The sequence below is a fragment of the Ursus maritimus genome, unplaced genomic scaffold (assembly GCF_017311325.1).
Source record: "Ursus maritimus isolate PB19 unplaced genomic scaffold, ASM1731132v1 scaffold_19, whole genome shotgun sequence".
Lineage (NCBI taxonomy): Eukaryota > Metazoa > Chordata > Mammalia > Carnivora > Ursidae > Ursus > Ursus maritimus.
This window is the reverse complement of record NW_024424341.1, coordinates 46,391,057-46,418,360: the sequence shown is the minus strand read 5'-3', so window position 1 is coordinate 46,418,360 and position 27,304 is coordinate 46,391,057. Positions and strand designations below refer to the sequence as shown.

At 52.8% G+C, this 27,304-nt stretch overlaps 2 protein-coding genes, 1 long non-coding RNA gene and 1 pseudogene across 3 annotated transcripts in view; 1 reads left to right on the top strand and 3 right to left on the bottom strand.

The window, feature by feature from the left end:
* LOC103672871 (leukocyte immunoglobulin-like receptor subfamily B member 3) overlaps window positions 1-2,055 on the top strand; it is a gene marked incomplete at its 5' end in the record, with an annotated part of 4,514 nt that extends 2,459 nt beyond the window's left edge. The window contains 2 exons of the mRNA XM_040634395.1: window positions 169-218; window positions 876-2,055. Of these exons, the coding sequence (XP_040490329.1) occupies window positions 169-218; window positions 876-1,019 (194 nt within the window). The remainder of the gene's footprint in view (window positions 1-168; window positions 219-875) is intronic.
* RPS9 (ribosomal protein S9) lies at window positions 2,042-8,921 on the bottom strand. Its single transcript, XM_008701566.2, has 5 exons — window positions 8,797-8,921; window positions 8,428-8,543; window positions 8,180-8,302; window positions 3,124-3,310; window positions 2,042-2,295 (listed from the first exon to the last, which is right to left on the bottom strand). Exons 2-5 carry the CDS (start codon window positions 8,522-8,524, stop codon window positions 2,118-2,120), a joined length of 585 nt encoding a protein of 194 aa, XP_008699788.1. The 5' UTR covers window positions 8,525-8,543; window positions 8,797-8,921; the 3' UTR covers window positions 2,042-2,117.
* Window positions 8,922-12,920: 3,999 nt separating this feature from the next.
* On the bottom strand, window positions 12,921-16,784 carry LOC121103473. The gene is made up of 3 exons (XR_005835722.1): window positions 16,739-16,784; window positions 15,956-16,000; window positions 12,921-15,758 (listed from the first exon to the last, which is right to left on the bottom strand). It is a non-coding gene; the product is annotated as an uncharacterized LOC121103473 (long non-coding RNA).
* Window positions 16,785-18,700: 1,916 nt separating this feature from the next.
* On the bottom strand, window positions 18,701-20,715 carry LOC121103472 (annotated as a pseudogene).
* Window positions 20,716-27,304: the final 6,589 nt, after the last annotated feature.

Below are 27,304 nucleotides of genomic sequence, written 5' to 3'. Positions count from 1 at the left end.
GCCCTGGGGGGGGGGGGGGAGGCAGGCCCAGAGACGTGGGTGGGCAGTGGAGGCGGGGGACAGATTCCGTGTGGCTTTGTAACATCACTCACCCTCTCTGGGCTCCTGCCATTGAGATCTCAGGGGATCTTGGCAAGAGAGGGGGCCACCTTGTTCTGTCCCCACCAGATGCTGTCGTGAAAGACACACAGCCTGAGGACAGACAGCTGGCCAGCCAGGTGAGCTCCCTGTGCTCCTGACCAGGGAACCCCTGCCTCCCTGCTCGCGTGGTAAACCCAGTGGACACTCTACCCGGCAGCAGGCCTCTCCCTTCTGGAAGCCCATAGCCCTCTGCACTGCGGCAACCCCACTCCCCTAGGCCTCTTCTGATCTCCTGCTGTTGGGACACTGGGGTCGAGCTGGCGGAGCTGGCGGTTAGGGCTGAACAGTCTGTGCTCTGCAGAGGGGCTGAACTCCACGCCCTGGGCCTACACTCCACAGAAAGTGGTCCCACAGCCTCGCTCAGTCCTCTGCTGTTCGTTCTTTCCCTGACAACATGCGGCAGGTTCACGGAGTTCACCTTGGCCACCGAGCTGAGCCGCCTTGCAGGGGCCCCTGGGTCTGCCTGTCCTTCCACACTGAGGGCCCACCTCAATTCCTGCCTCCAGCCTTGAGCGCCCCCAGCACCAGATTCCCATGGCCAACTACCCACGTGCCCATTCCCTGCGTCCTCACCACAGGCATTCCCACCTCACACCCCTCCTCCCCAGATACACTGAAAGAGGGCAAGAGGGGGCTCAAGGCCACCCCTCACTGTGTCTAGCTAGCCCCTTAGACCCCCAGGGAGGACATCCTCTCCTCCCCAGCCAGATGCCTTTCCTCTCCCCTTGCTCCAGGCCGCAGTGTTTGAAGACCAAGATGTGACCTACGCCCAGCTGAGCTGCTTCACCCTCACGCGGGAAACAAGTGCACCCCCTTCCTCCCAATCAGGGGAGCCCCCAGAGGAGCCCAACGTGTATGCCTCTCTGGCCATCCACTAGCCCAGGAAAGACCCATATGGCCACTCCACAGGTCTGGAAGGTTCCCTGCAAGGACCCTGGAAGGCACAGGAGCTGCCCACATTGGGTGGTACCTAAGGAGCCTGGAAGCAGGACATGGACCACCAGCAACTCCTCGGACCTTGTGGAAGTTGATTGCTTCCAGGAATTTCCATCACGACACAGCTGATGTTACAGTTCCATTAATTACCAAGTGGCAACCTGTGGTGTGGGGGGAACCCAGCACTAAGCTGCAAGAAATAGGGACCTTCTGGAGGCTTCCCAGCAGCATCCCAGGGCCCAGTGCCATCACACTTGAAGTTGGGCACTTTCAACTGACCTCAGAGCCCAAGGCCTCAAAAGATGGACTTGTGAGTAGTGCTGTAGCCCAGGAGGGGTTGCCCAATGCCAAGGGCTTCCCCTTTCCCTTCTCCATGCAGCTTCTCAACAAGGCAGAGAAAAGGGAAGCTGGTCTCCCTCCAGACCCTGTGTTCAGCAACTCTAGATGCAGGGGGGAGGGGACCAGGGTGCCTCAGCTGTCCCTTCCCAACCACACCAATGCAAGCTTTGAAACCAGCCTGTCCTGTCTAGTAACCCCCCAGCAAACCCCAAATCAACTGGTTCAGTGCTTAGCTCCTGCCAACCTTGACCCTGACTTCTTTTTGCCAGGGTCAAGGTTCAAAGGGCTAGAGACGCTGGGCTGACCCTGACCTCCACTTGCTACTTCCCCTGCCTGGAAAAGAGTCCCCTGACCCCCATGCAAATAGCTGGCTCCACAATTTCCCCTAACACTGCTGGCATCCCCGCTGAAATGAGGAAGTGGTATTTGTGCTGCTCACAACTGAACCCCTGCCCCAAGCAGCAAGGACCACCAGCTGGTAGGCTCCCCAGGCCCCTCTAAGCAGGAGGCAAGGCTTGGAGTGTGAACTGGCTGGAGGGAGCCTGGTCAAGGACCCAGCCTGTGCCTCTTCACACCAGAGGCTGTATGTTCAGAACAGGGAGGGAGACACAAATACCAATAAACACCAGTTTCAAAGGATTGTTTTATTATCTGACTGGGAAACTAGACAATCCACGGCCCGGAGGGGATGAAGGGTGGGCTCAATCCTCCTCTTCGTCATCACCGGCTCCAGCCCCACCCTGGCCCTTCTTGGCATTCTTCCTCTTCACACGGCCTGGGCGGCCACCCCCATATGGAGAGCGCAGGGAGAAGTCAATGTGCTTCTGGGAATCCAGGCGGACAATGAAGGACGGGATGTTCACCACCTGCTTTCGGACCCTGGAGGCGAGGACGGCAGGTGAGGGATGGGGGGGACAGGACCCCAGTGGGAGGGGACACTACTGCTCTCTGCTGGGACTCCGACTTGCTGCAGCACCACCAACCGCCAGAGTGCGCCTGCCCCTCCAGCACCCGTGTGTTCTGTCTGGAGAGCGTTAGAGCACCACTCAACTCACACAGGACCACGGAGTAAGGAGGGCAGCTGGTGGCAGCCAGTAATTCCAGGGTTTGATTCTCAAAGCGGAACCGTGCCAGACGGGGGGCTTTACCAGCTAAGGAGCAGCCTCCCTGCCCTTGAAGCAGCTGAGACCCCGTTCTACAAAATGCGGCAAAGGGCAAACTGAGCACCCAGATGAAAGACCCGTCTGCCCCCCGAGGGAGCCAGGCTCCTGTAACTCTGGCACTTGAACATCAGACCGCAGCTGTGGTCAACTCGCCAAGTTAACATCAGCTAATGCTGTCAGGATCCAGAATGAGTCCGCGAGCGGGCCCAACAGACAACTGATTCCACAACGCGCCCGCACCAGCTGAGGCCCGACGACTCCTCTCACCCGGGCACACCGAAGGGTTACCTGTCTGCTGCCTGCAAGCCTGGAGAAGCCTTCGCAAGGTGTACGGCTCAGGCCGCAGTGACCCTTGCGCCGGGCTACGGGGCAGGGGACGAGGCTGTCCCCACACCCCATGAGCTGTCTGCAGGGGCCGATCTGTACCCTCAAGGTGTGCTCACACCTTTGTCACCTCCGAGGGCTGCATAGGAGGTAAGGACAGCAAACTGAGCATGGGGGATGGCACAGGAGACAGACTCAGGGAGCCCCTTCGACACGTTACCTGATATGGCGCTGGCGGATCAGCACGCGGGCATGGTGGATGGACTTGGCCAAGCCCAGCTTGAAGACCTGGGTCTGCAGGCGCCTCTCCAAGAAATCCTCGATCTTCAGGCCCAGGATGTAATCCAGCTTCATCTTGCCCTCGTCCAGCACTCCAATGCGCACCAGTCGCCGCAGCAGGGCATTGCCTGGTAGGAGGGAAAGCACGGACTGAGGCATCTGGCTCACTTCGGACTTCTTGGGGTTCAAATCCCCCACTTAAGGAGCTCCATTATCACGGAGCTGCGACTTGAGTGGGAACTAAGAACCGATTCTGATTTAAGAATCAACGTAGCAGCCACTGTGACTCCTGCAATCCTCACGCAACCTAAGGCAGGTCACTACTGGCCATACTCATCTTACCAAGGAGGGCAAGTGACCACACACACCTCTGCTCTCCTCTGAAAAAAGGAGAACCTTCCTCGGAGGTGTCAAGAGAGTAATGAGACAATCCCCGGAAGAGGACTTAGCATCTCTCTGCAAAAGACTCCATGCTGCTGTCGCTAAACCATTACTCCCACGATGAAGCGTAGTGGTCGAGCACTAACCAGCTGGAGTCACGAAAGCCCTACTCATCATATCTGACGCTAAACTACCTTCCTAAGTGTTAACACTGGACTGGCAGTACTTAGCTTCTGGACCCAAGAAAAGTCACAGGCCGGGAACACGCTGAAGTTGAATATCTGTCATTCACTTATCATTCTGTGGTTTTCCACTAAAAAATTATGGTGTGGATGTGCTAACAATGCACGGCAGGCGACAACCCAGCAGATGCCAGCTTCTGACCTTCTCCCAGCAGCCCCGGGCCACTCCATGCTGGACTGCCCTAGGGATTCAAGGGGCAAACCCCAGCCCCAGGGCTCATACTGTTGATTACCACATAGTTTCAGAGCTAATCAACACCCTATCACTGGGGTAAAACCCCACCACCTCCCCCCAAGAGGGTTAGTTTCACTTGTTATAAGTGTCCATTATCTTTAATTACAGCAAAACAGTTCAAGCAAGCTCCATGACTTTGTGAAGCGATAGTTTCCCTCGCAGTCGATGGGAAAGAAGATCACAATGGAGAAATACACTTTACCTTTCCCAATACCCCAAATCATAACATGGCTTTGTTTTTGCATGGCTGAATGCTCAGCGGAAGACATAATATCCTATTCACAAAACATCAACAAATATAAAATACCTAAAAACAGACTTAACCAAAGAGATGAAAAACCTGTACACTAAAAACTGTAAGACACTGATGAGAAAAAGACTGAAGACACAAAATGAAAAGATATTCCATGCTCATGGTTTGGAAAAATATTGTTAGAATACCCACACTACCCCATGCAATAAACAAATTCAATGTAATCCCTATCAGAATTCCAAAAGTGTTGTTTTCTTTTTTTAACATTTATTTGAGAGAGCGAGCTCACGTGCTGCGAGCAGGAGTGAGGCTTGATCCCGGCATTCTGGGATCATGACCTGAGCTGAAGGCAGAGGCTTAACCAACTGAGCCACTCAGGCGCCCCACCAAAGGTGTTTTCCATTTAAGTGCAACAAAGAATCAATCCTAAAATTTGTACAGAACAAGGGACCCCAAAGCTATCTTGAGAAAGACAAAATGCTTGTGAATTATGTATCTGACGTGAGGTCAACACCAAAAATACACAAGCAACTCCAACTCAATAGCAAAATATTCCAAACAATGTAATTCAAACACGGGCGAAGAGTCCGAACGGACATCTTCCCTAAGCCACACAGATGGCCAACAGGTACACGAAGAGGTGCTCACCGTCAGAGATCATCTGGGAAATGCAAATCAAAACCACAGTGAGGTCACCTCACACACACCAGACTGGCTGGATCTAAAACCCAACAGACAACAGTGCTGGTGAGGATGTGGAGAAAAGGGAACCCTTGTGCATGGTTGGTGGGAATGCGAAGTGGCACAGTCACTATGGAAAACACTATGGAGGTTCCTCAAAAGTTAACTACGATGATGCAGCAGATCCTACTTCTGGGTATTTATCCAAAGAAAATGAAAGGGCTAACCGGAAGAGAGAAGCCCCCCTGCCCGCCTCGTTCGCTACATTATTTCCATTGCCCAAGACACAGAAACCTTTTGTGTCCACAGACAGTTGAATGGACAACAGAGGTGGTATACACGCACACAGTGGGGTATTACTCAGCCATAAAAAGAATGGAATCCCACCACCTGCAACAACGTGGTTGGACCCTGAGTGCATTATGCCAAGTGGACGAAATCAGACAAATCCCATGATCTCACTTATACGCGGAATCTAAACAAAACCACCACCACCTCCACCACCAAAAAACACCTCATCAAGTTCATAGATACAGAAAACAGATTATGGGGGCGCCTGGGTGGCACAGCGGTTAAGCGTCTGCCTTCGGCTCAGGGCGTGATCCCGGCATTATGGGATCGAGCCCCACATCAGGCTCCTCCGCTATGAGCCTGCTTCTTCCCCTCCCACTTCCCCTGCTTGTGTTCCCTCTCTCGCTGGCTGTCTCTATCTCTGTCGAATAAATAAATAAAATCTTAAAAAGAAAAAAAAAGAAAACAGATTATGGTGGTTGCCAGAGTAACGGGAAATGGGTGGTCAAATGTACAAACTTCCAGTTATAATACTGTATACCGCAAAGTTGATGAGAGTGTATCTTTTTTAAAAAAAGATTTGTTTGACACAGAGAGGGCACACAAGCAGGGGGAATGGCAGGCAGACGCTTAACCGATGGAGTCACCCAGGTGCCCCACAGACCTTTTTCAAAGGCTTTATGACACGGAGGACGTAGACTTATGGTGATCATCTCACAGCACACAAACAGCAAACGCTACGCTGCACACCCAGAACTACAGAACACGGTCTGTGAATCACACGTCGGTTAACAAAGGACAATGACGTTCAAATATCAATACAAAAAAGAAACCCAACAGGCAAATAAAAACGAGTCTGGGTCCGGGCGCCTGGGTGGCTCATTCAGTTAAGGGTCTACCTTTGGCTCAGCTCATGATCCCAGGGTTCTGGGACTGAGCCCCGCGTTGGGCTCTCTGCCTACCTGTGCTGTCAAAATAAATAAAAATCTTAAAAAAACCAGTTTGGGATTATGTACCAGCTAGGACACTTTATGCGTTTTTGTACTTACGCTAGAGAACAGAAACGTAACAAGAATTCAAAGTTTAAAACCTTCTTAGAGACTTCTAAGTAAAATAAAACCAGTATCATTAAAAATATTTCACATTTACTACTGAACCATCTACACATCGTTAAAGAAGAATGGGGCCAGCCATTCCATCAACACCAAACAAGCCTTATAGATGTATAAGTACTAAAATAATTCTCAGTGCACGTCGAATGAACTTCGCATCTTCAACAGCAGTATGTCCAACAACTGAAAAGCTACCCGGGCTCCATCTGACCAAAGCAAGAACCACCAGAACGCTGTACAAATGTAAACCAATGTGCACAATCCTGAGGCAGAGGCCCTTCCTTGTCATCATGGCACAAGGTGAACACTGAAGCGCCTTAGTTTCTGATCTGAAAAACGAATGTTTTTGAGTTTCAGTTTCTTTACAGCTGCCATTAGGATAGAGCCCATACCTGTATAAACCCCGGGCCACAAGCTGGCTGCAACTGGTTTAAGAGTCAACGTCTTTTCAACAGACAAGAATCAGAGAAGCTTCTTGCGCAGCAAAGTTGCAGGCCTCAGCGGAAAAGGCTGGACCTCAGGCTGTATCTGTGACAAACACCTCCAGACACAGGCAGAGCTTGCAGGTTCCTCCTTCCTGTCCCGTGGGGATAAATGGCTTCGGTTTACTAGAAAGCCTACAGCCTGTGGTGCTGCCTTCCCTGTAACTTCCACTTCTTCCACAGGAAACCACAAATACTCCTGGGTTACCTACAGCTCAACCCTGCCCGGTCTGCCACGTGACTGCTTATTCAACTACGGGTGTCGAATAGCTCTATCTTCAGAAAGTCCCTCTGTCCTCAACTACCTGTGGCTGGCTCCCCAGAATTTGGGATAAGGTCCCACCCAAGCATCCGCAGGGGAGGAAATTCCTGAATTTTCAGGACTGTGTGGTCGGTTATTGGTTAAACAAGCTCCATGCTTTTCTCCACCTCGAATAGGAATGACGACTCACACTTAACAGCGAGGGCTCAAGTATAAATAAAATCAGGTTTCCTTCTTAAGCATACATGGGAGAGAAATCAAACCAGTAACTTTGACTGAAAATCTAGGAAAAGCCAGACAGGATTCCAGCCCCTCCTGCTTTTCACCATGAACCAAGATTCCCTAAGCTCGGGCGCAAAGCACCTCCAGGAAGAGAGCTGCGAGGCAGCCTATTTAGGGGTCAACACACAACAATTTGTGGCGTGTAAATTTTACTCCCATACAAGCTTATACAAAACACAAGGTACCTTTTCCACTGCTGAGGTAATGAGGGGGATCCTTTACCTTTCAGTCACTGTTCCAACGTTGGGTCACGTTCTCTAAGCATCCTCTAACATCTCAGCCCATCCCCATCACTGAGCTGGCGGCCCTCAGTCCCACTACAGTGAGAGGCCCCTCTGACCCCTTCCTCCTCCCCCAAGATGCTAATAACATCTTAAGCTACCGCTAGGAGGTTGTCAAGCAGATCCAACGCAGTAGAAAAGCTTTAAAAGGCACTTAGGGAATCCTCACGAAATTCCAGCTACTTTAATATTAGATTCCTTTGGTCCAGTCTGAAAGCTACCGTTTAAGTTTCAACGCGATCATTCTATCCAATCTTTGCTCTGGGAAGCCCGTCATTAACCAACTCCCGTCTCAAAAGAGAAATTCCAGACCTTAATCACAGTGATAAGATAGTAATAAGCTGTAGTACCCACATGTCACCACGATTGTTAACTTTCACCTGCCACGATCTTCCCTGGGACGCCCACAGTCCCCTCCTGTCCAGGCCTTGCTGAAGGCCCGGGACCACCTGGTTCGCGCGGGCCGTGTTCGGGGACCCGGCGTCACACACGCACCTTCAAACAGGCGCCGCGGGTCCTTCTCGTCCAGCGTCAGCAGCTCCCGGGCAGCCTTGCGGATCTTGGCCAGGGTGAACTTGACCCTCCAGACCTCACGTTTGTTCCGGAGCCCGTACTCGCCTGCGGAGACAGGGGACTGCTAGCGGGGCCGGACAGGCCGGGCCCCACGACCCGGGGCGGACCCAGCACGCGGCCGGCCTCGCCCTCCCACACCCGGAAGCGGAAACCGGGTCTAGACCGCTCACCGATCAGCTTCAACTCTTGGTCGAGGCGCGACTTCTCGAAGGGCCTCCGAGGAGTCACGTAGGTCTTGCGACAAACCCAGCTCCGGGCCACCGGCATGTTGGCTGCGCGCGTGCGCCTGCGCGAGAGGGCAAGCCAGGCGCTTTAGGGCCGCGGACGGCGCCTGCGCAGTCCCGTGGCCACGCCGCAACTTCGCGAGAACCGCCCGTGCCGCCTCCGTGACACGCACTGCCCGCACTCCCGCGGGGCAGTCCTGTCCGACCACCTTCTACCTCCCACCTCCTCAACGTATTCATCTGAGGTCGGGGGGGTCTGCCCGACCCCGCAGCCCACACCCTGACCAGCCCGCAGAACACCATACACCTCCTTACCGTAGCTTCCAAGATCTGAGAAAGAGACGCACGCGCTGCCCAGCCACGTTTTTATAGCAACGACGCGGCCTGGTGAGGTCAGCGCGCACGCCGCACGTCTGCACCAATCAGAAGAGGCGTTAGCGGACGCAAACGCATTCGAGACGACAGGTCGGGCCAGAGCGGCGAGCTGAGCCGGACGACCGTGCCCCGCGCAGCCGCGGGTCGCGCGCTGGGAGGTGGGTGTTGTTTCGGCCCCTGTCCCGCTGGCGAGGCTGAGAGTCGCCAGGTGATGTCCTTCTTCTCTGGGCCGCAGGCGCCCCCGCTCCGTGGAAAGATTACCCCCCCCACCACCACCACACCCCGAGGGCGATCTTCCAGGAAAGGCCCCGTTAGTTCCTGAATCCAGATGTCCTCGGCTCTCATGCCGGAGTGGCGTCCGCCTGAGGCTCGGCTGGCAGCCGCCCGGCCCTGCGCCCGCTGGCTGCACACCCGTCTGGGCAGCAGGTGCAGAGGCCAGGCCTCCGAGGCGCGTGGGTGTCCTGCCCAAGCGCGCACTGCGCGCCTTCGCGTCCCCACGGGATTGCAGTCCTGCCTCCCGAGCGTCCAGGAATCAGGCCTCACCTGGAACAACTGAGCTGGTGTCTGCCGCTCCCGCTAGGTGGAAGTCGCCCTCCCGCACCGTGGGCCTCATTCCTTCACCAAAAACCGCAGTTCGCATCTTGAGGTTTTCTTTGGGTTTCCAGAGCAGGGGAAATGTTCTGAAATTTCCATGCAATCGATCCTGCTCCACCTTGGCGCCTTTGATCACCTGCAGGAGCTTGCACAGTGTCTTGACCTCCTTTCTGGACCTCTTACCCTCACACAGGCTCTAGGATTGCAGGCACACCTCGGAGACACTGGGGTGTTAGTTCCAGACCACCAAGAAAGCAGATATTGCAGTAAGCAAATCAAATGAATTTTTCGTTTCCCCGTGCATCTAAAAGTTCTGTTCACATTATACGGTGGTCTACTAAGTGTGCAATAGCATTATGTCTAAAAACCCCGCAATGTACACACACCTTAATTTTAAAAATACTTTATTGCTAGCAAATGCTAATCATCTTCTGAGCTTTCAGCAAGCGGTAATCTTTCTGCTGCTGGAGAGTCTTGCTGTTAGGAGTTAATTGGACACTTAAGTAGTCCGGCCAGGGTCCCCAGTAAGAAAACAGGGAGCCAGGACAGTTGAGACAAAACCGCACTAGCATCCTGTTTTGCAGCTTAAGACCACCATAGCCTCCTGTCTAGCAGTTTCTGCAGAAGCGACTTTTGCAGAACATCCTGAAACAAAACAATTAACCATGAAACATTGGTCACTATCACAAGTTGAGGCAGTTAGTCTCCAGATATCAGCCCAAAAGACCATCAACAAGCCAACAATAACCCGACAGGTAGACGGGTGCACGGTCAGAGCCCTGACTGGCACACCTTAGTGGCCAGTCCACAGGGGCCCACTCTCAGGATGCTTGAGATAGTTCTTTGAAGGACCTTATAAAACCCCTGGATTTGAACTCCAAAACAGCAACCTGCTTGGGTGCTCTCCCTCTCTGGGAGCTTTGTACCATCACTCAATAAACTGCTTGGCTGCCCAGCTCTCTGGTCTGCCTCTTCATTCTCCAAAGCAGCGTGACCAAGAAACGCGGGCACTAAAGGAACAAAAATCCTGTGACATTGTCTCCTCCGTGTTGCTGGCTGCTGTCTGGTCAGGGTGGTGGGTGCTGAAGACCAGGGGGCTGCGGCAACTTCTTAAAATAACAGTGAGGTTGGCCACATCGGTTGACTCTTCCTGTCACAACGTCTCTGTGGCAGGTGATGCTGTGTGATAGCGTTTTGCCCACAGGAGAACTGCTTTCAGAATCGGAGTCGATGCTCTCAAACCCTGCTGCGGCCCGATCAGTGCATGTGATATCCTGACGCCTCTGTTGTCATGCCAACAATCCGCACGGCATCTTCAGGAGCACATTCCAACCCGGGAGCCCCTTCCCCTGCTCCTCCAGCAGCAGCTCCTCATCGGCTCACGTCTGACCGCGAGCTTGCAGCCATTCAGTCCCTTCTTCAGGCTCCACATCCAGTTCAGGTTCTCCTGCTGGTTCCACCGCATCTGTAGCGACTTCCTCTCCTGAAGTCTTGAACCCCTCAAAGTCATCCATGAGGCTGGAATCCACTCTCCCAAACTCCCGTTAATGTGGATATTTTGAGCTCTTCCCATGAATTACAAATGTTCCTTTTTTTTTTTTTTTTAAAGTAGGCCCCACAGGCTTAGAGTCCAACGCAGAGCTTGAACTCACGGCCCTGAGATCAAGACCTGAGCTGAGATCAAGGGTCGGACACTTAACCGACTGAGCCACCCAGGCGCCCCAAATCACAAGTGCTCTTGATGGCGTCTAGAATGCTGAATCTTTTCCAGAAGGTCTTCAGTTGACTTTGCCCAGATCCATCAGAGGACCCACCATCTAAGGCAGCTACAGCCTTACAAAACGTATTTTATTATGCTAAGACTTGGAAGTGGAAATGACTCCTTGATCCATGGGCTGCAGGACGGGTGTTGTGTTAGCAGGCCCGAACACAGCATCCGTCTCGTCGGGCATCCCCATCAGAGCTCCTGGGTCACCAGGGGCATCGTCACCAGGTGCAAGGATTCTTTTTCTTCCTCTGAGCAGTAGGTCTCAAGAGCGGGCTTAAAATAGTCAGTGGCCGTGTTGTGAGGAGCTGGGCCGTCTCCAGGCTTTGCTGTGCCATTTACGGAGCGCAGGCAGAGGGGATTTCGCGTCATGCTCAAGGGCCCTGCGATTCTCAGAATGGTCTCCGAGCACCGGCTCCGACGTGAAGCCAGCAGCTGCCTCAGCCCCTGACAGGGGTCAGCCTGTCCTCTGAGGCTCTGAAGCCAGGCACTGACTTCTCTCTAGTGATGAGAGCCCACACGGCATCCTATGTGGTAGGAGGCTGTTCTGTCTACACTGGAAATCTGTGTTTCGTGTAGCCACCTTCCCGGATATCTCAGCTCGCTCTGGGTAGCTTGCCGCAGCTTCTCTACCAGCGCGGGCTGCTTCACCTCGCACGTTCCCTGAGACGGCGTCTTTCCTTCCACCTCCTGAACCGCCTGGGCCAGCCTCAAACTGGTCTTCTGCAGCCTCCGCGCCTCTCTCGGCCTTCGCAGGATTGAAGGGAGTCAGGGCCGGCTCTGGATGAGCTCTTTCAGTATCCTTCACGAACTTTCCCTCTGCATTTACAGCCGGGCTGTTCGGCACCGCAGACCTAGCGTTGGGCCTGTGCGGGCCTCCCACACGCCCTGCTCCCTAAGCTTAGTCACTTCTAGCTTTTGATGGAGAGTGAGACCCACGCAGCTCTTCCTTTCACGGGGACACTTGCAGGCCGCCGTAGGGTATTAACTGGCCTCGTCTCAATACTGCTGTGTCTCAGCGAACAGGGGTTGCGGGGAGAGGGAGGGAGACGGGGAGCGGTCGGTTGGTGGAGCAGTGCGCGCACACGGTTATTAAGTTTGACATCTTATGTGGGTGTGGCCTGTGGTGCCCCAAAACGACGACAGTAGTGACGTCACAGATCACTGATCACAGATCACCGTCACAAATACAATAATGATGATGAAGCTTGCAATATTGGGATACTTACCAAATGTGAGCCAGAGACACGAAGTGAGCAAAAGTTGGAAAAACAGCACCGATAGGGTTGCCGGACTCAGAGTTGGCACAGACCTTCGATCTGTAAAAATCGCAATATCTGTGAATCGCCATAAAGTGAAGTGTGATAAGATGAAACGTGCCTCCATTGCATGGAATTCAATCATCTCGCAACACTTTGTGAGCTCTGGGGAATTAAAGTAAGACTTAAATTTATCCTTGTATCTTAAAATGTCAGTAGATTAACAGAATATGCGAACATCATCGGATGATAATTGGTGTATGTTTGCTTTGCTGCCAATGTTTGAAACCTCAACACGGGTTTCTCCGGGCTTATCGTGTTTGGGGTTCACTGAGTTTTCATGAATCACCGTTGCCGAATTTGGAGAAATTTTAGACATTATTTCTTCCTTCTTCTCCTTCTCCTCCTCCTCCTCTTTCTCCTCCTTCTCCTCCTTCTTCCAGATTTTATTTTTAAATCTCTACACCCAACATCGGGCTCAAACTCACAACCCCGAGATCAAGAGTTGCACACTCTTCCAACGGAGCCAGCCAGGCGACCCTCAGACATTATTTCTTGAATTGTTTTTCAGTCCCGTTTCTTGTCCGTTTCTGGGACTGTGATCACGGAGGGTAGATCTGCTAACAGTCCCACGGGTCTCCTTCCCTAGTGTGTTCCCTCCCATCGTTCAGACCGAGTACTTTCTGTCGTTGCTCCTTCATCTTCTCTGTGCTCTCCACTCGGCCGCAAGCCCATCCATCCGTGGGGATTTTTATTTTGATTTCTGCATTTTTTCCCATCTAAAATCTCCATTTTTGCTCTTCATTATATATCTCCTATTTCTTTGCTGAGATTTTCTATTTATTTTTCGATGTATCTGAAGGGTGTGTGTATGCAATGGCTCCTCGAAGTATTTCCAGTACATCGACCTCAGAGCCCTTGTCAGGAAACGGCCTGTGTCATCTGAGAGCTCGCAGCTGCAGACCGTGCTCCTTCTCACTCCACAGGAGATTTTCCTGGTTCTTGGCATGATGAGTGGTTGTTTTTTTTTTTTATGGAAACCTGGTCAGTTTGGATATGATGTTTTGAGGGTCTGGATCTTATTTAAATCTCTGTCTCAGAGACCTTGGCACATTGCTGGGGTGCTGACTCATTACTGCCAGGGGGAAGCCTCAGTCCAGATGGCCCACGTGCCTTCCTGTGACACCTGCTGTGCCATTCCTGGGGTCTTCACAGTCTCAGCCCGGCGGCCGCCTTCGCTCTACTTTTCAGAGTGCTCTTACGTTTCTTGTTTATATCGTGTGGGAGTTTCTGCTGTGATTTACGGGGTCCGTAGGGAAACATACGTCCATTTCCTCTTGGTCCCAAACTGGACCTCCGAAATGCAATTGATTTTTGTATATTGATGATGTTTCCGGTGACGTGGCATAAATCCTTTTCAAACTAGAGTAATAGAATAGGTCTTTACATTATTTTGGATAGCCCATGCATACAATTTTGTGATCCATGAATAATCAATACTGTTTTATTCATTCATTCATTCATTCATTCATTCAGTTTCAAAGAGGAAAGAAAACTTTATTTTTATAGAAATCTAATGGAAGAGGAAAGGAACGTACACATAGGTGAAGGAAATAATAGGCAACAAATGAGAATTAGGCAAAGTAACCTCAAATCGGGCACTTACAACATCCAGCCCCCTCAGCTGGGGTGTCCCGGCTGAAACAGCCAGGCAGAGTCCCTATTCTATCCGTTCAGCGCTTATCACGTTTTTTCCCCCTTTATTTAATTGGATGGCTCTTCTTGTCAGGTTTTGTGTCAATTTTTGTTTTTCTGGCCTGATAAAATGTGCTGGGGAAGTATTCCCTCCCTCTCTATTCTGAGGGGAAGCCTGTGTAAGTCTGGTACGTGTATGTGCACGCGTGTATTCACATGTGTGCTAGCATGCTCACACGTGAAGGCATGCCCCCATGTCCGCATGTGTTCACATGTTCATGTGTGTATGTGTGTCCCACGTGGTCATGTGTGTCCATGTGTTCAGACATGCAGGCATGTCCGTGTGCATGCGTGTTCACATGCATGTGTCTGTTTCTCGTGTGTTCACATGTTCGTGTGCATGCATGCATGTCAGTGTGTGCCCACATGTTCATGTGTGTAGGCGTGTCTCTGTGTTCGCGTGTTTGTGTGTATGTGGGTGTGTCCACATGTGTATGTGTGCGCATGTGTGTTCACGTGTGTTCAGTGTATGTATGCAGGTGTGTTCATGCATCTGGGTGTGTGTGTGTGTGTTTCACGAGTGCACCAGTATTTGGAGGCATTCACCAGTGAAAGTTCCAGACTTAGCTCACACTGTGGGAAAAACTTGAATTACATAGTCACCATGTTTTACGCATACAGCAATTCAGATTTTCTATTTATCCCTGTGTCCATCATTTTGGTAACCTGTATTTTTGAGGATTTTGTCTGTTTCATATACATTTTCTAATATTTTGGCATAAAATTGTTCATAATATTATAATAACTAATAAAAGTGAACATAAGAAACTCTGTTATTGATTTAAAGTCTGTAGGATGTGATGCAGTCCTGATCATGGTGATGTGCGTGTGCCTTCTCTCGATCTCTCTCTGGTCCTTGACATTGTGGCGAGGATTTATACATGTTATGAATATTTACACAAATGAACATTTTGGGCTTTATTGATTCTTTTCTATTTTTTGTTTGTCCTCATTAGTAGCTTCTCTTACACTGTAATTTCCCTCCTTCTATGTTCATTTGGAATAATTTGCTATCTTTTTCTAAATTCTTGGATAGCTTGGATCATTGACTTGGTTCTTTATTTTCCCATTTCATAGGTTTGACGTGTAACATTTCCATTGTCCTTCAGTGTAAACATTCTCTCATTTCCATTTTGGTTTTCTCATTTCATTCATGGATTGTTGAGTAGTCCGTTCCTTTGATTCCCATGGTGTAGGGATATTACTCTCTTTGACGGAAGAATCTGGCGACTCCCAGAGGGTCCCGGGGGCTCCTACTGGTCCGCGTGAGGAGTCCAGGCTGGCTGGGGTCATTAGGTGGCACGCGCTGTGGGCAGCTCCTGTGCCCTCCAGGGTCCCTGCAGTCCCCCTCCCTGGAGTGCGGGGTCTGCGTCCTTCCTGGGCTAGTGGATGGCCAGAGCAGCATACACGCTGGGCTCTGCTGGGGGCTCTCCTGATTGGGAGGGAGGGGATGCACTTGTCTCCCGTCCGAGGGTCAAGCAGTTCACCTGGCCGTAGGTCACATCCTCTGGGACGTCAGATGCAGCAGCCTGTTGTGGGGAGAGTGACAGGGGAGGTACGTGGTTGGGTGGGGGGAGCCTGGGGACTCAGAGAAGAAGGGACCCACCTGACAGTCCGTCTGCCCCTCTTCCTCTGCCTGTCTGTCCCCTGAGTCCAGCAATCCCCCCGACATGGGGGAAGGAGAAGTGGCCAGGCCCCGTCTGAGTGTTTATCTTGAGTGGCTCACCTGGGCGTACGTCCCTCCCTGGGGGTCGTCATCCTGTGTGTTCTGCTGCGGACAGACAGTGCGGGGAAGTTTGTCTGCTTGGTGCCACTCCACCGCCTCAGACAATTTTCCACACTACTGCTGGAGTGATGCTTTCAAACTTTCAGGCAGATTAGGTCACTTTCCTGGTGGGCTTTCCAGGGGCTGCCTGAGCCTTGGAGCGTGTGATGCTTTCTACGGCTCTGACTCTACTCCTGACATTGTTTCTTGCTCATTTGGCTCCAGCCACATGGCCCATGTTCCTGATAAAGCATGTTGCTGCCTCAGGACCTTTGCACCTGCTACCCCCTTCTCTTGGTTTATTTTCCTTGGCCACACTTTGCACTCGAGGACGCTGCCCACTTCCTTGCCTACTGTCCATCACCCACAAGGTGAGCTCATGGAGGACGGGTCAGATTTGCTCACTGCTGTGCCTACAGCACTGGGGGGGCGTGGTAAATGTGGGCTCCCTGTGCCCATTTGCTGGTGAATGAGCCAAAGGCCTAGAGACCTGTGGGGCTTGCTTTCTTCATGCACCGTCTTGAGACCTGGGCATGCACCCCAACAACCAGAAGTCAGACAGTGGATGGGGAGCCAGGCGAGGAGCACAGATGAGGCCCACGAGGTCACAGCAGGATGAGCCAGGGCACCCAGGGGAGGAGAGGGCCTCTGTGGGACCATGCTGAGACGGGGTGGTGTGAGGACAGAGTGGCCACTGGATTAGTTTGGCACCACGGGGTCCCGGGGTCTGCAGCGAGGGTCTACCTGATGCTCCGGCTGCACCCCCTCCTCAGGCTGTGTGTCTCCCACGCGCATCTGCGGGGGCAGAACGGGGGGTACCTCTTGGCAAGGTCCTGAGCTCTCCTCTCAGGCTGCAGCCCGCCCTCGCTCCCAGACGGGGCCGCTTGTCCAGGGGGAAGCTCAGCAGTGGGGTGAGGTGCGAGGTCGTGCATGTGGGAAGTCGGTCCTCACCCTACCCCAGACCCTCCCAGCCCACCCCAGGGCGCCCCTTCCTCTCACAGAGGCCTCCTCCTCGGGCGGCAGCAGCCGGGCTGTGATCTGGGGGAGACGGGGTGTTAGGGGAGCATCGAGGGGCGGAGTGGGTGGGAGTCTGGGGGTATGCGAGGGGAGTTACTTGTCCTGCTGGCCTCTGTCCTGTCCGACTGCAGCCTGCAGGGGTTGGGAATCAGCTCCTCTGGGCCGGGAGGTTAGGACCCCCCATGTGATGCCAGGGAAGGAGCCTGAGATTCTGCAAGTGTCTTTCTACACCAGCCTTTCCCACCTCCCTGGTTTCCCTCTGGCCGCTGCCCTGAGCCCACCCTCGGTCGGCCCACGGGGCAGCTTCCACCCCCCAGGGCCTGTCACCCCCTTCCCTTCTCACCCCGCTTCCTGCCTTTGCCCCGACGCCGGTGTCGGACCAGGAGGAGGACGAGGAGGCTGAGCAGCAGGACGAAGGCCACCGCGGCCCCGATGAGGACGTACAGGTACCAGTGGGGACCTTGGGCACGAGCCGCACCATGACTGAGCCAACGATGGCATTTCACTGAGCACCTGCTGTGTGCATTCACCTCTGACCCTGCCAACAGCCCTGCAGCAGGGGATCGCCGCCCCTCCTACCCACTGCACAGACAGGAAACTGAGGCGCAGAGAGGTCATTCACGTGTCCCAGGTCGCCCAGCATGGAGGCGGCAGGGCTGGGGCTGGAACCAGGGCTGTGGCTTCCCTGTGCTCTCCTCATGCTGTCCCCTGTGTGGACACCAGCTCGGGGCTCTGGGCTTCTCATCTGGGGGCAGGGCCTGTCCCAGCATCTTCTGGAGCTGAGGGTCCTTCCGGATTCCCTTTCGACCTGAACGCCCCCAGCCATTGTGCTCCTCCCCTCCCCCTACAATGTCACCATCAGTGCTGCAGAGGGACAGTACCCCCCCATAGCTCATGACGTGGGGACTTCCCCCTGAGCCTCCTCTCCCAGGATCAGAGCCACGGTCAGAACTGAGGGGAAATCTATTCTAGGCCACGACTCTCTCCTTTACACTTGCGGAAACTGAGGCCCACACAGGGGAGGGGCATGTGCAAGCCAGCGACTCCAGAGGTCCCTGAACTGAGGGGGTAACTCAGCCCCTGTTCCCCATGGACCCTCCCACCACTCCTGACAGAAAGCCTCACCCTCAGAGCCTCCTGGGGTCAGGAGGGGGAGGGGCGGGGCCTGCCACACTCCCCACTGCACCTGGCTGCTCCTCCCGACCTGGGGGTTCACCCTCTCCCTCTGCCATGAGCAACCCAGCCCTCCTCCACAGCCTCAGAGCCCCTGGAGTCCCGTCGTCCCCCTGGCATCTCTGAGACACTGGGAGAAAAGCCCCCGGACAGCGGCCCCTGGGACTCACCAGCTGTGGAGCCTGGCCCTGTGGGTGGAGGGCAGGGGTCTCTAGACCATCCTGGGCGAAAGGACGGGAGTGTGGGGGTGGGGCTGGAGCTCCCCCGAGAGACCCTGTCTCTGCTCACACTCTTTTCCCTCATGTATCCCCAAGGTCCTCCTCCACCACCTGGAGAATTCTGATGATGGGGGCGAAGGACAGGGCAGGGGTGGGAGGGCCCCATTTCCCTCCTGCACTGAGAGGGGTGGACCCCTCTGGTGACCCTCCCTTGGAGCCCCCTCACTCCCATCTCAGGCCAGAGCCCTCCTGGGCACAGGGCCCTGAAGACAATGTTGGGACATAGAGGGGACAGGGTCAGGGGCCCCTCGCCTGAGACCCGCAGCTCCAGGGAGTTACTGGGCTGTGACAGCAGGTGGGGGGAGGAGCTGGAGGAGCCGAAGCACCTGTAGGTCTACGGGGTCACTGGGGGCCGACCACTCGGACGAGAGGCTGTGTCCACCAGAGCACGTGTACTGGCCCCCGAGGGAGGGTCTCACAGGGCCCAGGGGGAAGTCAGCCCCAGAGAGCCCAGCCTGGGGCTGCCAGCCAAGGAGCTGGAGAGGGTCACGTGCCCCCTCCTTGGACAGAGCGAATCTGTCGTAGCCGACATCAGAGCGACACTGGAGGGGCAGGCTCTGTCCAGAGGTCACGACAGGGCCCTCCTGGGTCAGGAGGGAGGGCTTCCCCGACACACCTGGGAGAAGATCAGCCATGGATCTCAGGGGCTGATTCTTCCCAAACCTCCCTTCTCCCATCCTGACCCCCGGGTCTCACTGTCCCTCACCCTCTGTGTCTCTGACCTTTGAGCCCCGTGGTCCCCTCACCCGACCCTCTCATCTGGGGCTCCCCTGGGAGCAGAGCCCCCGTAACCTGTCTGGTGCCTCAAAACACGGACGGTGCAACAGTCAGACTCCCTCACCTGAGACCAGCAGCTCCAGGGGTCACTGGGGTAGGACCATATCTGGGGGGTGTTGTTGTAATAACCGTAGCATCTGAACGTCCCCCTGAGGCTGGGGGTCACGGGGCCCACAGGGAACAGAGCCTGGAACTGCCCACTGGGGGCTCGCTGGGAGTCCAGGGTCGAGGAGGGCTGGCGTTCTCCTTCCTTCATCAGGACAAACCTGTTGAATCCTAACCGTGAGGCACACTGGAGGGTCACGTTCCCTCCTGAGGCCACGACAGGGCTGGGCAGGGCTGAGAGCTGGGGTTTGCCATGGGATCCTAGGAGAGGAGGAGGGGGCGGTGTTAAATGGGGCTCAGATCCCCCCACATGATCCCCAGGGCTCGGCTGTGAGAGGGAGACACCCTGAGAGCAGACCCCCTTCCTGAGGACAGAGCCTGGGGCCTGGACCCTGATTGGGCTCGCACCTGTCACCACCAGCTCCAGGGGTTCACTGGGCTCTGACCAGCCGGTGGGACTGAGATAGTCACAGCGATATCGTCCTGCATATACAACTGTCATGTATGTGGTGAACTTGGCCTTGTCCCTGGACTACAGTAGCATCTGTGTGTCCCAGGACCCTGAGTGTCCCTCATTAAGCAGGCGGTACTCCCAGGCCTCCAGGCTCCCCTGACACCAGATGGTCACAGGAGTCCCCCTGGGGATCACAGAGCCTGGCTCAGCCCAGATGGTGGGTTTGGTGAGAGTTCTTGGAAGGAAACAGAGGCTGGGTCACAAGACCTTCCCCACCTCCAGGTCCCAGCTCAGCCCAAACCCCCAGACGTCCCCCCTCTGTCAGCCCAGAACTGCTGATCTCCGTCCCCCACTGCCTGGTGGGTGGCCCCTGCCCCCGTGAGGAGGTGGGACTGGGACTCCTGGGGACAGACTCACCTGCATGCACTCGGGTCATGGGGCCCACACTCAGCTCTGGAAGAGAGTCCCCGTGAGAGCTGTGCCCCGAATCCTGAGCAGAACCCCTCTTCCCCATGAGCCTCTTGACCCTGGGTCTGAGACCAGGGCCGGGCTGTGCGTCAAGTCCCTCCCAGACTAGGGTGTCCCCTCTGCTCCTCAAATCTCACCGAGACAGAGCAGGGCCATTAGGGTGGAGGTCATGGCGTCTCCCCTCTCTGGTTCTGGCTCGGCAGATGGAGGGCCCACTGTGACCGCAGGACAGGCAGACACACAGAGTGTGACCACATGGAGGCCGGTCCTCCCTGTATGGGTTGTCATGTCAGCTCCCCCAAAGGAAGGGGAACAGCCCTTCCCCAAGGACCTAGCCTGGCTCTGGTGTCCATGACGCTGCAGCAAGTGGACCCCGAGGCTTCCTGCGACGCCCCATCCAGGGGAGGAGACAAGGGCATGTCCTTCCCTCCCGGAGCCTCCCCCATGGGGTCTCCTGCATCTTCGGCACATCCTTGGGGTCCTCACCATGGACAGGGTGCCCGGACCCCGGAGATGCTGCAGGGGACGCGGGTTCCTGCTGTGTGGGGAGCTCGTGTGAGCACAGACACACGTCTGATGTCTCTGAATGGCTCAGGTCAAGGTCACCCTTGTAATGAGCCCAAAGGAGAAATACGGACAAATACAGAAGGAAATCCAGCTCCCCTCTGACCCCAGAGCAGTGCTTTCTCTCTGTCGCAACCTGCTTGAACTTCTCTATTTTGCTCTGACATTGTCCACCCTCCCTCATCCCTTCCTGGGAACTCACCAGTGTGTCCTCCGGGCTCCTTGGTGCCCCTTGTTTCTGGGACAGAGCCGTCTTCCCCCACCCTGGGGGGTCCTGCATGTAAGCATTATGGCACGTGTATTTGGGCCAGAGCTCTGATTCTGAAGGAAAGTGGGTCGTCCTTGAACTCTTCCTGGATCGTCCACTGCCCCCATAACCTTGGGCAGTAATGTCCTTACTCTGAGTTCCCACCTGGTGCATGTCGTCCTGAAATCACCCCCCAGTGATAGTGGGGATTTGGTGTCAGGATCGCGGGAGAAATGTCTCTAATGTTTTCAGACCAGGTGAGAGGAGCATGGGCCGGGGGTCCTGTTGCGGTGACGGGGTCCTGGGGCCAGACTCTGCCGTCAGGTGGCTGCTCCGTGCACCCACTGGAGACCTTGTCTGCTCGGAATACCAGGACTGCCGCTCACAGTAGTCAGAAATATGCAGCCACAGACACGGGCAAGAAACGGAAATGGATTTCCAGATGGGGGTGGAACTGCAGCAGAGAACAGAGAACTAAGCTGAGTCCCCACTGGTGCCTGGGACCTGGGAGGGCTCGTAGGGAGGATGTTTCCACCAGTGTGGTCACAGAGGGTACCCCAGGGTCCTCTCTCTGGAGACTGGTCCGGGCTCCAAGAGAAGGTCGGGCTGCCTCCTCACGAGAGACAAGAAGGGCTTTGGGACTGGCTCCCTTAACCCCCAGAAGTAGCTTCCTCTCCCAGGACTGGAGTCATACACTCACACGAGGAAAGGACAATAGGTTTCCAAGCAACTTGTTATAGAGAACGGGAGAGAAGGCGTTTGCAGACTGACAGTTTTTAGGTAGTTGAATATTTTCACTGTCGGTGAGTGAAATGCCAAGTGCAGTTGGAGCAGGAACCCAGGGGGCGCTTGTGTGTTCAGTGGCTTAAAGCATCTGACTCTTGATTTCGGCTCAGGTCATGATCTCAGGGCTGTGGGATCGAGGTCCGGGTCAAGTCCAATGTCCAGCTCTGCACCTAGCCTGGAGTCTGTCTGTCCCTCTCCCTCTGCTCCTGCCTCCCCACTCTCGTTCATATAAATAAATAGATCTTAAAAAAAAAAAAAGAACAGGAACCCAGGTTGGAATAGGAACCCAGGCTGGAATAGGAACCCAGGCTGGAATAGGAACCCAGGCTGGAGAAGGTGAGGGGCAGCATGAAGGACAAATGGTAAAAACATAAGCACTGGAAAATATCAGAGGCAGACACAGCTGCACACACAGCATCCCCACACCCCCGTGCACACACAGGGACAAAGACACGCAGGTGTGCACATATACACATATATATGGGAGCACTCAGAGTCCAGCTGACGTGTCACTGGAATCTTGTCTTACCTGGAGGGAGACGGTAACGAGCACGTGTTCAGAAAAATGTTAACGACATGTTTATAAAATACGAGTGCGATGACCTAAAATGAGAAATGACATGACAACCAACCATGCTTGGTGTCATTAAATGAAACGAAATTGTTTCAGCCTTATTGAGATAGAGATGCCAGCTGCACGTTGTGTATATTTCAGGTACGTAACTTGATGTCTTGAAATATGTATACATTGTGAAGTGATCACCACGATTAAGCAAATTAATGTATCCAGCACGTCACACAGCGAGCACATGTGTGTGTGCCTGTGTGTGTGCACGTGTGTGCTAGGAACACGGAAGACCTATGCTCTCAGCAAATTTGCAGTATACAGTAGGTATTGTTAGCTCCAGTCACGTCTCTGTGCGTTAGATCTCCAGAACTTGCTCGTCTGCGTTACTGAGCCTTGATACCCCTTGACCAACCTCTCCCCATCCCTCCCTTCGCCCGGCCCCTGGAACTACTATTCTACTGGGTGTCTAGGAGTTTGCCTATTTGAGATTTCACATATCGGTGAGATCGCCCTGCACTTGCCCTTCTGTGTCCTCCTTATGTCACTTTGCACAACGTTCTCCCCGTTCCCCCTGGTTGTCGCAGACGACGGAATTTCCTTTGTCAAGGTATAGTAGCATTGCATTCCCATAAATAGCATATTTTCCTTATGCATTCATGTGTAGAAAGACATTTAGGCTGTTCCCATATCTTGGCCGTGGTGGATAATGCTGCAATGAGCGCGGGGGTGCAGCTGTCTCTTTGCGATCTCGATGTCACTTACTGTGGACATAGACTCCGAAGTGGGATTGCTGGATCCCATGGATCCCAGGGTTCCTTTCTTTTTAATTGTTTGAGGAAACTCCATCTGGTCTTCCACAACGGCTACACCAATTTACACTCCCACCGGTAGTGCACAAGGGGTCCGTGTTCTCCCCGTTGTTGCCAAAGCTTGTTATACCTTGTTGTTTGGATAAGAGCTATTCTGACAGGTGGGAGCTGGTGTGTCACTGTGGCTTGGATTTCATTTCCCTGATGCTGAGGAATGCTGAGCACCATTTCATGTACACGTCGGCCATGTGGATGTCTTCTTCTGAGAAATGCCTGTTCAGGTCCTTTGCCCATTTTCATTTAGGTTGTTATTAGTATTATTGCTGTTATTGCACTGAGTTGTGTGAGTTCCTTGTATATCTGAAAGCCATCCCTTGCAGATGGGTGGTTTGCAAGTATTTTCTCCCGTTCAGTAAGTTGCCTTTTCGCCCTGTTGATGATCCCTTGGCCGAGCAGAAGGCGTTCGGTTTGACAATCCCACTTGTCTGTTTTTGTCTCTGTTGCCTACGTATTTGATGTCATATCCAAAAAATATTATGGCCCACATTGATGTCAAGAGGCTTTTCCCTTATGTTTTTTTTTAGTAGTTTTATGGTTTCAGGTCTTAGGTTTCCGTCTTCAATCCATGCGGGTTGATGTTTGTGATATGGCGTGAGGTGAGCGTCGATCTCAATCTTCTGCACGTGGACGTCTCCTTTTCCCAACACCATTTATTGGAGAGACTGTCCTTTGTCAGTTGTATTCCTGGGCCAAGAAATTTTGGATTCTGATAGGAAAATCGTTCTCTGAAATAACATTGATGGGAGAAGGGAGAAGTGAGCGTACACAGACCTCATCTTGATACAAGTGCCTTTAATGCCCTTGATCATGTGCTGTCTGTGGCTTCTGAATAGTGTGAACAGTAGCCAGTTCTTTTCTATTTCCCCACCATTTGTCAACTGAGCCTCTTCCTTTTCTTTCCCAGGAGGCTGAGTTGTACATTGATGTGATTGAGTCCTTCCGCAGGGTTCTTCTGGGGCCCTTCACAATAATAATGTGTCCCTCAGAATGATGTCAACATTTTCTGGAATGTCAACAGTCTGATTGCTGAGAATGGTCTTCATTCACAGTAGATGCAATAAAATTGTTTTCTTTATTTCTTCTTCAGATATGGGGTCATTGGTGTATAGAAATGGACCTGTTTTCTGTATGTTGATTTTTATCCTGCAACTTTGCTGAGTTTGTAGGTTAGTTCTAAAGGTGGTTGCTGGAGTCTTTAAGATTTTCTCTGTGTAACATCATATAATCTGCAAACCAAAGACCATTTTTACTTCTTTCTTTCTGATCTGGATGTCTTTTTATTTCTTTTTCTTGTCTGATTGCTGTGGCCAGGACTTCGGTACTGTGTTGAATAGGAGGCGGTGACAGTAGAATCATCCTTGTCTTGTTCTGATCATAGGAAAAGCTTCCAGGTATTTGCCATTGAGAGTATGATGCTAGCTGTGGGCTTGTCATATATGGCCTTGTCGTGTTGGTATATTCCTTCTATACCCAATTTGTTGAGAGTTTTTATCATGAAAGATGCTGTGTTTTCAAATGCATTTTTCTGCATCTATTGAAGATGATTATGTGATTGTGTCATTCGATATTAATATGATGCTTCACATTTATTGACTGTGGCATGTCGAACCATCCTTGTGTCCCATGGATAAATCCCACTTGATCACGGTCATGATCCTTTTGATGTGTCATTGAACTTGGCTGTGTATTTTTTGTTCAGAATTTTTTGCACCTATATCCGTCAGGGATAGTGGGCTGTGATTCTATTTTTCTTGTAATGTGTCCTTATCTGGCTTTGATATCAGGGTAGTGCTCATCTCCTTAAAAATTAGCTTGGAAGTTCCTTCCTTTTCAGTTATTTGGAAGAGTTGGAGAAGAACAGCATTAATTTTTCTTTAAAAAAATTTTTTTATTATTATGTTATGTTAGTCACCATACAGTACATCCTTAGTTTTGATGCAGTGTTCCATGATTCATTGTTTTTCGTATAACACACAGTGCTCCATGCGATCGTGCCCTCCTTAATACCCATTAATTTTCTTTAAATGTCTGGTAGAATTCTCTGGGAAACCATCTTGCCCTGGTCTTTGGGACAGGTGTGTAGGGAGGTTTGTAATTGCCTGGGGCCTGCTGTCTTGTTCTGGGATCTCGTGAGGCGCCTGGTTGTCCTGGAGCTCAGAGCATCCCTCTTCCTGCAGGTGTAGACAGTCATATTCTCATTGCCATGAAATGGACCAGCATATCAGGGACCCTGGAGCAGGGAGAGCCCTGGAGGAAGGGGTCTTTCTTTAAGAGGGCCCCACTTTTTTCTCTTGCTCAGAAGTCAGGTCCATAAGGGAAGAACTATTGGCTGTCTGGTGTCCGGGGCCTGTCATTGAAGGTCTCCTGTGTTTGGAAACTCTCTGCCCCCCAAACATCATTTCCACTTTTCAGTACATCACTAAGGTCGAGGGGTTCTGGGTCTGTTCTCCAAGGTCAAGCCTCCAGTAAGTTTCCATCTGGGAATGGAGTGGAGAGCACCCTGACCCTGGAGGCCCGGCCGCCCCTGCACCACGGCTGTCTTCCCTGAAATCTGAGACGGGGGATGGGACCCAGGCAGGAAGTGAGCTGGAAGTGAGGTCACAGCTGCTCAGGAGACGGCAGCTCTGCTAGGACGGAGGGGAGTCAGTGAGGAGAGCCGGACAGACTCTTGGAGACAGACCTCTGCATAGCTCAGCCATCTGTACTGTTTACCACCATAGCGGATTGTGGGAAGTTTTCCTCCCATTATTTATGGGGTTGAAGTTAGTCCAGCTTTAAAAATGCCCTGTCTCTTCTCGCACCTTGTATGTGATGGGATGATGATCCCACCTGCGCGAGACTTTCTGACGTTCGCTTTCATACAGTGCTGTGGGGTTTGAAGTCAGTCTGTCCGCTGCTGGTAAGTTTTATCGGTGTGCTTTTGAGCCATAAATACGATTCCATTTCGCCACATACTACATCAGTCGTGAGTTGCTCTGAATTTCTTGGTCTGTCTACACGGAGAAGAACCCTCTTGTCTATATTCTCCTGCAGCTGTCACCGTGCAATGCACACGGTTCTTCGAGGGTGTGGACTATGAGGCCAGACCAGGTCCCTTTCTCTCACCAGGCGGTTCGATCTACTCCCTGAGATTGTCTGGCAGGAATTACACTCTTCGACCAGTAACGAGCTGGGATTCTAAGTGCACAGTAATTTTCTCCAACGATCATTCTTGCCCTTGTGTTCTCTTTGTTCTCCTGTGGATGCAGTGGGATTTGGGCGTCACGATTTCCCTGAAACTGTGGCATGACACTGGGTGGAAAATACCAGGACCTTTAAACTAGAATGAGCCACCGGTGCCCGTCGGGGTCAGCAGTGAGGTGACCGCAAAGCTCGTCACACTCGCGCATATGTGAAAGACGTGTATCCATGACTTCCACCTGGGCCGGAGGCTCACACGGGTCCCGCGTTGGCCATGATGGGGGTGTTTATACAACAAACTGGGCAAATGCCACGAATCACAGCTTTAAAAAAAAAACAACATGTGTATTCTTGGCTCCGTGTAGCAGCTCAGCAGCAGGCTTCACTTCAGGCACCCCTGAGCTCATCAACTGGTGGTATATGGGCTCTGGAAAACTCTACCAGGTGTCAATCGCATCGAGCGAAGAGGTACGCTGTGAGTCGCAAGAGAGTTTAGGGAAAGGTTTTGATTCATCTGTTCCACACTGGACCTGATTTTATCATTTATTCTTGTGAAAACAGATTCTGTGTTGGGCTGAAAGGCTGAGGTCAGTAAGGGCACATCAAGGAAGGAGGAATGGAAAGTAAGGAAAAAATATATCCTACTGAAAGTCCCTGTTGCTGTAGGGAAGGTAGGAACCCAACCCTGCTGGGTGGGACAACCCTCAAGTCACAGGGACGAGGAAGACGGTCAGTCAGGGATATCCAACAATGGCGTGGAGGGAAAGCATCATAGCTCACGGGGGGACGAGTCCCGAAAGCAGGGGAGAAGCCCAGACATATCC

Bases quoted from the DNA above. Each gene is read 5' to 3' on its own strand.
- RPS9 (XM_008701566.2), bottom strand. From the start codon at position 8,524: ATGCCGGTGGCCCGGAGCTGGGTTTGTCGCAAGACCTACGTGACTCCT. The intron at 8,303-8,427 runs GTGAGCGGTCTA...CTGTCTCCGCAG, and splicing joins CCAAGAGTTGAAGCTGATCG to GCGAGTACGGGCTCCGGAAC. The intron at 3,311-8,179 runs GTGCGTGTGTGA...CCCTCCTACCAG, and splicing joins CCCGCGGCGCCTGTTTGAAG to GCAATGCCCTGCTGCGGCGA.